Raw genomic sequence first — 13,435 nt, 5'->3', positions numbered from 1 at the left:
GTATAACTTACCTATGCCATGTTTGGTCTCTTTGAATTTGTATTTTGATCATCTAAATGATGGTGTATATTATATGTTGATACATTTGTAACATATTAGTAGTTTTTGCATCAACACCCAAGCGAATTACATACGCAAAATACTATGCTCACAGACAAAGAATCGTAAACTTTCCCTCCAAAAGTGAAAGCCACCACTGGCTCTCGGACCTCCTGGAGGTGTAGCCCCCAGAGACCTTAAAGGCTTACTCTTTTCTCCCCTCTTTCCTCTTTTACAAAATCTTCCGATCACTGCCCACGTGCCCATGCTACTCACAGGGAGCCTGAGCCGGCACAGGGCATGCCCGGTGGACCCGACAGGCCCCATAATATAGAGCTGTTGCTCTCGACCACAAATAGTCAGACTAATAACACTGGAGTTCATATTCGCTCAACCCTGGAATTCATCCTCATGGAAATGTCCTTGAACAGACTTTTCTCGCTTCTTCTTCATGTTTTCTTTTAGTTTCTTCACTCGTCTCACATGAGTGACACGCCTCAGTCAGTCAGGGGTTCTTTTAGAACCTAAGAGGATGAGGAGGATGAGGAGGAACTCGTCTGGACTTCTCTAAGTTGCGCCAGGGCTTGCGGCCTTGTCTTTACATTCCCCAAAGATCATAGGATTTCAGCTGGGTCCCTCTCGGCTCTTGGTTCTTCTTCACTTTTCACATGGGAAGAAACTCCCAGTCACCATTGAGTCAGAACATCTTTGGAGTTCATCGCTCTTCGGACCCAGAAGAACGTGATCGCGATTCCAAAAAACCCCTGCTCCAAACCATCAAGACTTTCACCCGAGACTGCACTTGGACACTTGTTCAACAACCAAGGCAATGCAAGTATTGCACATTTAACTAAACAAAACAGGGGTTTAGTATTAGCTGTAGACAGCACTGATGGTTTCACTCAGGTGGTTAACTGACTTCTCATAGCTACATTTTCTTGTCTCTCTAACTGCTTCTTACTTGCCCTTCTCCCATGCATGAGTGATTTCATGTTTGTTTGTTTAGATTGGTTATGTGTTAGTCCTTAGTTAATAAAACTTTTGTGCACAAATTATATGAGTTTTGATTTTGATTCTGCCTTTGAAAATTACAGTTACTACTGGCAGCTGATATAAATAATTGTAATTAATCATAATTAATTGTAATTATTTATATACATTTCCCTTTTGAGCTAAATCGTTACAGGCCACAGCCCTGCAGAGTTTAGATCCAACCTTACTTAAACACATCTGATCCAGCTAATCCTTCAGGTTTATTTGACAGCTACATAGTTTGTGTTTTGGAGCAGGGTTGGAATTAAACTCTGCAGGGCTGCGGCCCTCCAGGAACTGAGTTTGACACCCCTGAGTTAGGCAGTCACCCTGGGGCTTCCTCTGAGGTGCATCCCTTTCTGGGGCTGCCTTTTCATATGATAGATTTATGAGAGTTGGTAGATGTTTGATAATAGTTCCCTTTATCCCTTTAAGTGGTTATCACTTAATGTACCCCTCCCTATTCGGACAGGGTATGAACATAGGGTTCCTTGCTCCCATGTTTTCTAGTTGAAAGAAGGGTTGGGCTGCCTTCTCTGTGTGTCTGGTTTCTTCTTTGGGAGATGGTAGCTCTCTGAGGATAGTTCCCGTTTTTTGATATTCTATCTGTTGAATGAATGAGTTGAGCAAGATGTCCCTCTGCAGAAAGTTTGAGTAAAGCAGGATTCCTTGCTTTCCATGTTGCCTCTTTGCCCACAGGAATCAGTGTTGGGCTACCTCCCCTGTATTAAGGCAATCCACCTTTTTTTGCTAACTGTGGCTGTAACTGTAGCTGTAGCTGTGTGTATCCTGTGGGTTGAGTGGGATGTCCAACCTAACCCAAAATCAGCACTAAGTAGGGTTCCCCATTAACCCTTGCCTCCCCCAAACTTGAAGGGTAGTAAGTAGGCTGTCCACCTATGATTTCTTAAAGGTGAGCCTCTCTGCAGACTCTCTTGTGAGTTAGAATCTTTTTCAGGGATGGTAACTGTCCGAGAACAGTTCCCTCTGACAGGCTGCCCCTTGGCTTTGGGTTGAGTGAGATGTCCCTTTTCTAAGACGGATATGAAAATTAGAGTTTCTCGTTTTCCTTAGGAAACTAAAAGTAATAGGTCGCTGGCTGCCTCCCTCTGTCTGTAGGGGTTTTTAAGTAGGCGGTCATCCTATGGTAGGTCTGTAGGTTGAGCTTCTCTTGAGGTTCCCTATTTGAGTAGTTCCTTTTTTAAAGATGGTACCTGTCAAGAACAGGTTCCTTTTATACAACATTCTCTTTCTCAGAGGCAAGATGTTCCTCTGCAATGGTTTCCGGCATAAAAGCAGGGTTCCTTGCTCCTTCCATCTATTTATCAGGGTTGAGTGCTCTCCTTTTTAGTAAAGGTATTTCCTAGAGACTGGCTCCCCTGTGAGGCTTGGGGAGTTTAATTTACACAATGGTTGCAAACCTATATTTGCCATTCATGTCTTACAGCCTCACAGAGGAAAATCTAGGCTGTATCTCCCTGAAAGTGGTGGTTATGTTCAAGTCAAGAATGCAATACACTCTCCCAGTGGCACACATTCTAAAGCTGTGGAAAGAAAGAAGCTATCACAGTTTTCCATCCTTTTCTGGCTCTTCCTGTAGGTTACAGAAGGGAGGAAGGGAGGAAGGTTCTGGAGTCCATGACTTCCCTTGCATTCAGTGTGTGGAGCTGAAATATCTTCCATACGTTGAGTAACATAGGGAGGATTAGGATTACCACCAATATTGGTGTGCCTGGGTAGATGGTTTGATTTCAGTTATCTGTTGAGTCAGTGCATACTTTCTTACTGATGTAGGTGCTTTCTCACCCAGTGAGGCAAGCATACCCCTCGGTATGGCGACGTGGGCATTTGTTCCTCACTGAGTCCACTAGAGGATGCAGTGTAAGTTCCCATTTGAAAGGGAATGTCTCAGGTTATGCATGTGATCATGTATCCTTGAGAAGGGGAATGAGACACTGCTTCTCTTTGTCATGCCTAGGGCCTGCACTTCCCTAATTTTTCAGTAATTTTTGCACCCCTTAATAACTGAATTCCAATTAAAAATAAAGCAGCAGAAGTTTTCATGAAGGGTATACGAAACATAAAATAGTAATGCGTGCACTCTTCATAGTGTCATGAGTATTAGAGTAAAGTATTGCTCATACTAATGCTCACTTCAAAACACAATTTACTAGAAGCAGGACTCATGAACAGTTTAACACGTGAACAGTTTGCTGCTTAACCTGATTAGACTTGCATTTATGAATACTGATAAGCTAACAGTTTTTTTAATGTTAACTCTCGTTAACGCAGCTAACAGTTACGAAGAAGAATCAGAGAATCTACAAATAAGTCAGAAAAATGGAAATACTTCTAAATCTACACCTGGGGGTAAGTCCACCACATAAGTAGTATATATAAAAATATATATATAAAACATAAAACATTTGCTTCAAAACTAATAATTGTTTTCACTTCCATCTTTTTTCTTTTTTGCCATTCTGTTTAAATTAGGCTGTTATTTTCTTGGTTTTACATTGTTTTCACTAATGCTGATTTCTTCTAAAGCCTTCCATGTATTTTTTCAGAAAGACTGTTCCTGTAAAAGCTGTGTTTTGCTACCAAAGCTATTAGGGAAGCCTTTAATTATTCATCACAGTAAACAAGTTGCATTATATTCTGATGTTATTTTAACACAACATACATACCAATGAAACTTAAATAATTTAAGAATGAGAATAACAATTAAAATGGCAAGGAATAATGTATGCTACTAAGGGATTTGTGCGTTAATAGAAATATCTCAGAATTTGTTAGACCCATAAAAAAAGTTAAAAAAAAAAAAAAAAAACACAGGCCTGTAGCATCACTACTAGTAACTCTTTGAAACTACAACTCAAATGATACAGAATTTCAACAATTTCACAAAAACAGAACAACAACACTGTTTGGAGTAAATGGAGTAAAAGAGTTTCGCTGACTCACGTTCAAGAACGAGGAGCAGGATGACGCAAAGCACAACCGCAATCAACAGCACACCGATCGACACGATTATCGTTCCATGGCCACCCAGCTGATCTCTTACAGTCATCAAACAGTCATTTAGCACACTGTGACCTTTTATAAAGGACAAGACATTAAGCCAAAAATACAGTATATGGAAAATATAGATCAGATTCACTGCAAAGGCACCTAATTCTGTACATAGTACAAGTACATTGTATAACACAGTATTTATGCTAGGAATATCCTATATTCAATAGCCCTAAATGATTGCTAAGCACACTTACCTGCGGTTGGCGTTTTAGTAGGTTCAAGGTATATGTCAATTTTGAAATGTCCTTTGGTTTCCTCATTTTCTTCGTCAAGCTGGAAAACTGGGTTGCAGAAAACATTCTATGAATGTTAAGACAATGAATTAGTGAATTATAAGAAATATATATATATATATAAAGACAAAGGATTGGTTTAGCCAGCACTGAATGTTGAATAATAATAATAATAATGATAATAATTTACCTCATATGCATCTGGGCTCTCAGCTGAAACGTCAGAGTCCATCATCTTTGCGTTTAGATTTATTTTTCTGAAATTGTGAGGTAGGTTATGGATTTAATCCTTTGGCTGTGATAATGAGTTTTAAGAGTTTAAGAGTTATCCATAAAAGGAAATGCCTATACATAATGGCAAAAATTACGAAACAAACAAATATATAAATAAAAGTTATTTTTAAATGCATTAAAGGGTATGCATTTAGTAGTACAGCTTTTTTTTTTTTAAATTAAATCTATTTTTATCTCTGTGTAATGCTATAACTTTATGGTCCAGTATCTTGTGCTGCTGAAAGAAAGTATGTACGGAATACAACTTTCTTCTCAAATATTCACAAAGCCAAGTCAGCTGAGAGGACTGAGCTCCGTAATGAGCCTGTTTTACACACACAAATTCCTAATCACTCTCTCTCTCTCTCTGTCTCTCTCACACACATGCACAAATTCTTGCATATGTGGTTTATGGGGATTCTTTATAGGCGTAATGTTTTTTTTTTTTTTTTTTTTGGTTAATCTGTTTATACTTTTTAAATAATAATAAAAGAATAAAGATAAAGGAAAATAGAAACAACATTTTTGTCCAACCCCAAGCTATACAAAAAAAGCCCCTCTATACATACTTATAGTGTATGCCAGTTATGTAAAGAATAAACACTGAATCAGAGTTTTGTTATAAATAAATAACAATAATCACTCATGTTCACTGTACACATTTACATCAGCAAACAGAACATTACTAATATAAATTATGTACAGTCATGTGAAAAGGTTATGACACCCCACTGAATTCCATGGTTTTCCATATCAAGACATCATTAAAAAAGTGGTCCTTGGCTGGTCTTAAAATTTGGAAAATAAAACCTCAGATGAACAACAGCACATGACAAATTGCAAAGTGTCATTATTTACTGAACAAAAATGAAGCCAAAATGTCCATGTGTGACAAAGTTGGGACACCCTTACTGTTGGAATTAAGAGGGTAAATAACAGTCAAATACCTTTGATTAACTGATCATCAGCAAGTCTGAGCACCTCTGTAAAAGCATAAGCTTTGGCAGTTTGCTGGTCTGGAGCCTTCAGGTTTGTGTTAACACAATGCCAAGGAGGTCAGACATCAGTGATTATCTCAGAGAAGCAATTGTTGCTGCCATCAATCTGAGAAGAGTAATACGGCCATTTCCAAACAATTTGAAGTTTATTCACAAGTGGAAGACATTTAAAACAGACACCTCTCCTTCCAGGAGCGGACATCCCAGAAAATTCACCCCAAGATCAGACCGTGTAAAGCTCAGAGAAATGGCAGACAACCCAAGAACTACAGCTCAGACTCTACAGGCCTCAGTTAACATGTTAAATGATAAAGTTCATGACAATACCATTAGAAAAATATGGGACAAATATGGCATGTTTGGAAGTCTTGGCAGAAGAAACCCTCTTCTATCTAAAAAAAAACACTGCAGCACAGTTTAGGTCTGCAAAGTTGCATCTGAACAAAACACAAGTCTTCTAGAATAATGTCCTTTGAACAGACGAGACCGAAGTGGAGATGTTTAGCCATAATGCACAGCACCAAGTTTGGTGAAAACCTAAAGAGCATGTCAGCACAAACACCTCATACCAAAAGACAAACATGCTGGAGGAGGGCTGATCATTTTGGGCTTGTTTTGTAGCCACAGGACCTGGGCACCTCACAGTCATTGAGTTGGCCATCAACTCAATGCAGTTTTTCAATGCGGAAGTAAGCTGTTTTCTGGTAATGTGTTACACGTCCAGTTCATAATCTGCCATAGGGAAATAATGAGAAGAATATCGAAGTGCAGTAAACCGAAAAACAGTTTGCACTACAAACCAGTGTGTTCATAATTAAGATAATACATTAACATAATATGATAAGACACACCAGTTTGCAATATCTAAAAACTGCTGCACCTACTCTTATGGGAAAACTAAAATGGATATCAAAGTATTGTAGAGTCAAATGCGAGGGCATCTGTCCGACATCTAGTTGGGCCAAAATTGGGTCACGCAACAGGGCAATGATCCCAAGCACACCAGCAAATCTACACAGAATGGCTGAAGAGAAAAGAATCAAGGTGTTGCAATAGCCCAGTCAAAGTCCAGAGCTCATCCTGACTCAAATGCTGTGGTGAGAGCTGTGCATAAGCAAATGCCCACAACACTGAAAAGAAGAGTGGTCCAAATTCTTCCAGAACAATGTGAGAGACTGATAAAGTCACACAGAAAACAAATGCTTCAAGTTATTGCTGCTAAAAGTGGATCTACAGGCAGTTGACTCTTAGGGTGTCCTAACTTTGTCACACATGGCCTTTCCCTCTTGGCTGTATTTTCCTAAATAATTAATGACACAGTGTGATATGTCATGTGATGATGTTTATCTGAGGATTTATTTTCCAAATTTTAAGACCTGCCAAGGACCAGATAGTTTTTTATTATGTCCTGATGCAGAAAACCATAGAATTCAATAGGGTGTCCTAACTTTTTCACATGACTGTACATACAGTGCACTTCTGATCAAAATATGATTAGCTAAATGATTAGACTAATTAATCAGAAAAAAAATAAATAAAATAAAATAATAATAAATGGTCCCAAGTTGCCGTTTATCATGTACCTATTTATTTAATTTTTTTTCGAAATGAATGAAGCTCACAAAATCTTGCAGCCAGTCATCAAAAGATTGATAAAGATTTTGTTTCCCTAGCAGAAGAATATGCCGTCTAGCTAATAATGTTAAAAAAGCAAAAGCCTTTGCAAAACATCCGTTTTTGGAGGAAGTCCAAAAAGTGCAACCAAAGGGCAAGGCTTGATCTGTTTCTCTGTCTCAGAGAAAAAACATTTAAAAATTGATAGCCAAAAAGAAGTTATGATGGACATAATCAAAACATATGTATTAAGTCTGCAGGGGTCTGATGACCACACTGACATATTAATGGTTTCAACGGCAACACATAAACAAACGTTACTGAGCATGTGTGCTCTGTGGCCGGTAAATACTAGGTAATTACGAGATGGGAAGAAAATATATATATTTTAATACTTTCTCTCGCAGTTATATCGTTGGGTAATTATACTGTATAGAAATTGCGGACAGCTGCTTCTGAATGCACAATCGGTTTTTACTTTCACTTTCGAGAACAGCGATCACACGTGCTCTGTGTATGTGGAGCAGCGGTTCTTACCACACATTTTACAAGTTTATATGCTTGTCAGTGGTGCTCAGGATCTGCAAATCATTCGCCATCGTCCTCAGTCATCTCTCCTTACTCTGTTTATATGGTAAGCGTAATGTACTGTTAGTGTAACAGGCAACCGTTAGCGGCTAACCATGCCGCCCACCTCCACCCATCCAATGGTCCAATTCCAAATAGAGTAGATTGTTTCTGATAACAAACAAAATATATAACAAGTAACAGTTAAGTTACATTAGCTAGCAAGTTAAAGCTATGTCTTGCCTGGCTGCCAAGCCTCTCTTCGCACAGCGGTGATCCATGCTCGCCGTCTACCCTCGTCTTTCTCACGGACTTATGCAAATTCATTTTTCTGCCAGCAGGAGGCGCTTTTGGAGCGGCTTCCCCGGTAACTAGCCAGATAATAAACAAACACAGACCGGAAGTTAACCTCGGGCCAGGCGCCTGCGTCCGACAAAACCGGATCAATATCTTGCCAAATTTTTGCCCAAACTGTATTTTCTGTCCCTGTAAGGTTACCCCAACCTACACCAAAAGTCACCCATCACAAGAAAATACTGGTAAGTTTTGAACGTAACAAAACACCGTTTAGTATGTTTTTAAGCCTTTTGTTTTACAGAGACACCGTAAGTGACCTCATAATCCATGTTTACATTAACTGTAGCACCCATGTCACCATACACACATTTGTATCCTCACCATCAAATATACCAGAACACACACCCGCAGGTATAACGGACATGCGGGTTTCAACAACAACTTTCCACCAATCACATTCTTCGTGTTAAGACGCGTTGAATCCAGAGATGTGATTGGTGGAGAGTATTGAGTAGGCGCATGCGCAGGTCGTGTTTTCATTCCGGTGGACTCGCACTGTTTGACGGTCAGTAAGCGCTTATTTCTGTTTTTATTGCACTTTAACACGTTGATCAATTTTGCGACTCTAATCTGTGTTTGATGTTTCCTCGTGTAACTACGTTGTCTTGGTAATAAGCATGCTGATGGTGTTTGAATAACTTTTAACAGTTTTTCTGTCTCGGTGATGTCACCTTATTTTCCCATACTCGTCAGTACGTCAATATATATATTACGTACATGTGTTTCAATATTTAGCCTGTATTAGTATTAGAGTAAAACATAATATTAAATAATATAAGTTGAATAAGAAATACCTGTTGTGTCACGTTCTCAACACATTAGATGCGTAGAAGAGACCGGGGCAAGTTGTCACTTTTTACTTCAATGAATTGTTGTCACGGTGGTGTTATTTAGAATGTGGACTTTTGTATACACAAGCCCAAGATAAAACACCTAATGAATATATAGTAACGTACTAACAATATTTAGATTTAGTTTCTTCTATTCAGGACACTTTTGGCTGTGGAGGCTGAGCTCTAAAATGACATGCACTGTGAAAAGCTCCTAGATTACACGAGTTTTACAACAAACAACTTTCAAAGGTGGTTTATGGATTTTTTGCCTACTGATTTTTTATTTTATTTTATAAATGTGTTGTATTTTGTCAGCTAAGCAGGCAGTAGGTTGTCAAATCCATTCTACAATCCAGTGAACACACTACTTAAAGGGATGGTACACCTAAAAATTTAAAGTCATCTTTTACTCACCCTTGTGTCGTTCCAAACGCATATTTAAACACAAATAAAATATGCATTTAGGTTTTTTTTTAATGAAACCCAGTGTAAAGCAGGTATGGCATCTGTTGACCATGTTTGATGTGCTTGTTCATTTCTTTTTTACAAACGTCAAAAAGTGTCACAAAGTGTCAAACAGAAATCCTAGGTTTTATTAAAAATACCTTAAAGATAAACACAAGCCTTATGGGCTTGAAACGACATGAAGCAGAGAAAATCATGACACTTTTTTTTTTATTCTTGGGTGAACAATCCCAAATCAAGGCCTGGAACAAAAACGGTATCAGTTCAACAGCCAAACACGCATTTGAAATAAACTGAAAAATTATTGACATCCCTATATCTCTTTGCAGGGAAACCGCTGTTGTCTGTGTTTATCCCACGATGGATAATCTGGAGGAGGATCTGACGTGTTCGGTGTGCTACGGTCTCTTCACTGACCCGAGAGTGTTGCCCTGCTCCCACACCTTCTGCAAGAGCTGTCTGGAGAACGTGCTGCAGGTCTCCGTCAATTTCTCCATCTGGCGTCCCCTCCGTCTGCCGCTCAAGTGCCCCAACTGCCGCAGCGTGGTGGAGCTGCCTACGAACGGCGTGGACGCGCTGCCGGTCAACGTGTGCCTGCGCGCCATCGTGGAGAAGTACCAGCGCGACAGCCGTCCCCGATCCCCCTCCTGCCCCGAACACCCTCGACAGCCTCTGAACGTCTACTGCGTCCAGGACCGCAAGCTCATATGCGGCTTCTGTCTGACGATCGGCCAGCACCAGGGCCACGCCATCGACGACCTCCAGACGGCCTACGTGAAGGAGCGCGGCGCCCAGAGCCGGCTGACGGACAAGCTGAAGGGCCAGCGCTGGGAGGAGATGTGCGGTTTGGCCGAACGCCTGCAGCAGGAGAAGGTTCGGAGCCAAGCTTTGGTTGAGAACGACCGTGAGGTCGTGTCACGATATTTCCAGGCCCTCGACCTCATCCTGGCCCAAAAGGAGGAGCAGTTCACGCAGGCTCTGGACCGGGCGAGCGCTCTGCTGTCTCGTGCTTACGAGCCGCTCATCCAGCAGGTTAAGGACATGCAGGAGGAACACAGCGAGCTGACGTCCCTCAGCTCTGGCGTGGAGAACGAGGATTGTCCGTTGGCTTATCTGGAGAAGGCGCATGAGCTGAGGGAGCGCGTGAACGCGTTGATTCAGACGCCGCTGCCCGAGGTTCCCAGCCTTCACGTGGCTCCGCGAGCAGAGCGCTTCTTCGAGGAGCACTGGGCTGACGTGAGCATCAGAGGGCTGAGAGATGCTCCTGTTCCTGAAATCTCATGCCATACGCACAGGTGCTTGATGAGCAGCGCTCAGGCCGCCGATCGAACTCGGCTCCGGCGTCTTCAATCGTCTCCGTCGTCGGTGGTGCTGCTGCTGCTCGTGCTGCTCCTCACAGCTCTGTGTTTACATTCAGCGTGTGGCAGTGCTCTGGGCTTTTCTGGTCTCTGTCATATAATGGAAGGCGTTTCAAGTGAACTCTCCCAGCCGCTCCATAAGATGGGGACGTTCTTCTGCTGTCTGCTACAGAACATGAACACGAAATTAAACGCTTTTATTTCTAGTTTAGGAGAAAACACTTACCAGCATCTGCTTGGCTTTCTCAAAGCACTGCACTCTTTGTTATTGTAACGTCCACTCACAGTGTTACATATGTGACCCTGGACCACAAGACCAGTCATAAAGGTCTTTATACATCATGTGAAATCTAAATAAATAAGCTTTTCATTGTTGTATGGTTTGTAAGGATACGACAATATTTGGCCTTTAAAGTTGTCCAAATGAAGTTCTTAGCAATGCATATTACTAATCAAAAATAAGTTTTGATATATTTACGGTAGGAAATGTACAAAATATCTTCATGGAACATGATCTTTACTTAATATCCTAATGATTTTTGCCATAAAAGAAAAATCAATCATTTTGACCCATACAGTGTATTGTTGGCTATTGCTACAAACATACGACTAGTTTTGTGCTCCAGGGTCATGTTAAATTTTTGTGCACAAAAACACTAACATCTAACATCATTGGATAAGGATTAGGGTTAGAATGTTTTTGAAAACATTCGTAAACATAAAACCATTATTTACAGACAGTTTTGTGACATAGTCGTGGTCAGATCCAATACAGCTGGCACTGCTTCATCTTCCAACAACAGTTTCTTGTGAACGCTGCATTAAATTGTATGGATTACAGAACATTTACATAATCCTGGACAGGAGCCATGTCTCGATCCCTTTAACGTCAGCTGTTCAGGCAACCAGTGTACTTCAGTTTAGAAGAACGTCGTCTTATTTTAAACCATATAGTTTAAAATATATAAATTATAAAACAGTTTGTTACTGAAAATAATGAACAGGTCTATAACTGTAGTACAAGTAAACTACATTACCAATCAAAGATGGCACTGTAGCCATTTTAGACTTTGGCTGCGTCTGAAATCGCATACTGTCTTGAGTAGGTACTTGCAAAAAGAGTACGTCGTATACGGTTTGAAATATAATCTGGCCGTACTTACATTTATGTTGTCGCATGACCTACCCGAGTCACCGCCATTCATAAATCCTCTCCCGTGGCCTCATGGGATAGTCAAGTGTCCATCATATGCACACTTCAGAATCACGTCAGTAGCAGTTAGGTATTTTTGCATACCATTTCATGAGTACTATGAATTCAGACACTTATTTTGTCACATACTGTTTTTCGCCTACTTTATAGTGGAGGATTGCAGACCCAACCACTGTGCTCATAGACACATGGACCATACTGACCAGAGGAGCACAACGAGATGTCTAAATCAATCTTTCAAGACATTTAGGACCTACTTTTTATCTTAATTTTAAGGACTTTTATGTACATTTCTAGTTTTTTCTACTCTTTGTGCTACTACATATGATTACTAAAAACACTTGCTATTTGCACTTACTTACTGTGCTCTGATTCATGTCATTCCTGATGTTATTAAACAGTTTTAGAGCTCCAGATGAATAAAAGCTCTCACAAACAGCACTCTTCTGGACTGATGCTTTCTTCTGCCTCTTTTTTAGGGTGTTCACACTTGCAGTTTGGTTCAGTTGGTCTGCCCAAAAAGGAAAAATGATACATTCGGTACTGGTCCGCTTAGTGTTCATGCTGGCATTTTTGAGAGCAAACCTTAAGATACCGAACCTAAAGGCATAGCGATACACTCACAACCTGATTGGTTGGGCTGAATGACGTATATTTTGTGACCGAAGACTCCAAATAAAAGGAAAAGGTTCGACTTGAAGCGGCATTGCAGGTGACAAAGTACCCATTCGCTGCGGGTCTGCTCAGCGCCGCTTTAAGTTGAATACACCTAATGTCATCTGCTGACTAAGCGCTCACTGTTGCATGTATATGATTTCATTTTCACTACCTGCAAACTCACAGAGCTCATAAAAGGCACTTTACCTCTTCGTCGCTCCACGTTTGTCCTCTGCTCATTTTGTTTTGGATACACTGCTTGTTCCTTTTGTGAAATCATGTCGCACAGCGATTCAATTTGTCATTGCTTCCCGTTTTTGGTTCGTTTAGAACATTGGTCTCAAACTCAGTTCCTGTAGGGCCACAGCTCTGCAGAGTTTAGCTCCAGCTCATACCTGCTTAATAGTTTCTAGTAATCCTGAAGACCTTGATTAGTTGGATCAGGTGTTTGATTAGGGCTGGAGCAAAACTGTGCAGAGCTGTGGCCCTCCAGGAACTGAGTTTGAGACCAGAGGTTTAGAAGTATTTGGTTTGTGTGGCATTCATATTTCATTTGTACCGTACCAGAGTTTGTTTGGAAGCAGACAGAGACCCATATTTTTAGCGGTCTCTGTCCGCTTGTTTGGTGCGCACCAGGGTTCGGATGGCAGCGCTCACGCTTACTCAAATGAACAGATTAATCGAAGCAAACATGACAAGTGTGAACAAGACGCTCAAACGT

General features: G+C 40.7%; 2 protein-coding genes across 2 annotated transcripts in view; one reads left to right on the top strand and one right to left on the bottom strand.

The window, feature by feature from the left end:
• mfrp (membrane frizzled-related protein) overlaps nucleotides 1-7,886 on the bottom strand; it is a 27,382-nt gene extending 19,496 nt beyond the window's left edge. Inside the window, exons 1-4 of the mRNA XM_051128745.1 lie at nucleotides 7,802-7,886; nucleotides 4,570-4,636; nucleotides 4,341-4,446; nucleotides 4,036-4,167 (exon numbers count right to left, since the gene is read on the bottom strand). Of these exons, the coding sequence (XP_050984702.1) occupies nucleotides 4,036-4,167; nucleotides 4,341-4,446; nucleotides 4,570-4,614 (283 nt within the window). The 5' untranslated portion in view covers nucleotides 4,615-4,636; nucleotides 7,802-7,886. The remainder of the gene's footprint in view (nucleotides 1-4,035; nucleotides 4,168-4,340; nucleotides 4,447-4,569; nucleotides 4,637-7,801) is intronic.
• Nucleotides 7,887-8,650: 764 nt separating this feature from the next.
• Nucleotides 8,651-12,491, top strand: trim59 (tripartite motif containing 59). The gene is made up of 2 exons (XM_051128547.1): nucleotides 8,651-8,693; nucleotides 9,816-12,491. Exon 2 carries the CDS (start codon nucleotides 9,847-9,849, stop codon nucleotides 11,116-11,118), a length of 1,272 nt encoding a protein of 423 aa, XP_050984504.1. The 5' UTR covers nucleotides 8,651-8,693; nucleotides 9,816-9,846; the 3' UTR covers nucleotides 11,119-12,491.
• The last annotated feature ends 944 nt before the right edge of the window (nucleotides 12,492-13,435 follow it).

This window comes from Labeo rohita, chromosome 15 (genome assembly GCF_022985175.1).
Source record: "Labeo rohita strain BAU-BD-2019 chromosome 15, IGBB_LRoh.1.0, whole genome shotgun sequence".
NCBI classification, from domain to species: domain Eukaryota; kingdom Metazoa; phylum Chordata; class Actinopteri; order Cypriniformes; family Cyprinidae; genus Labeo; species Labeo rohita.
This window is presented reverse-complemented; position numbering and strand designations above follow the sequence as displayed.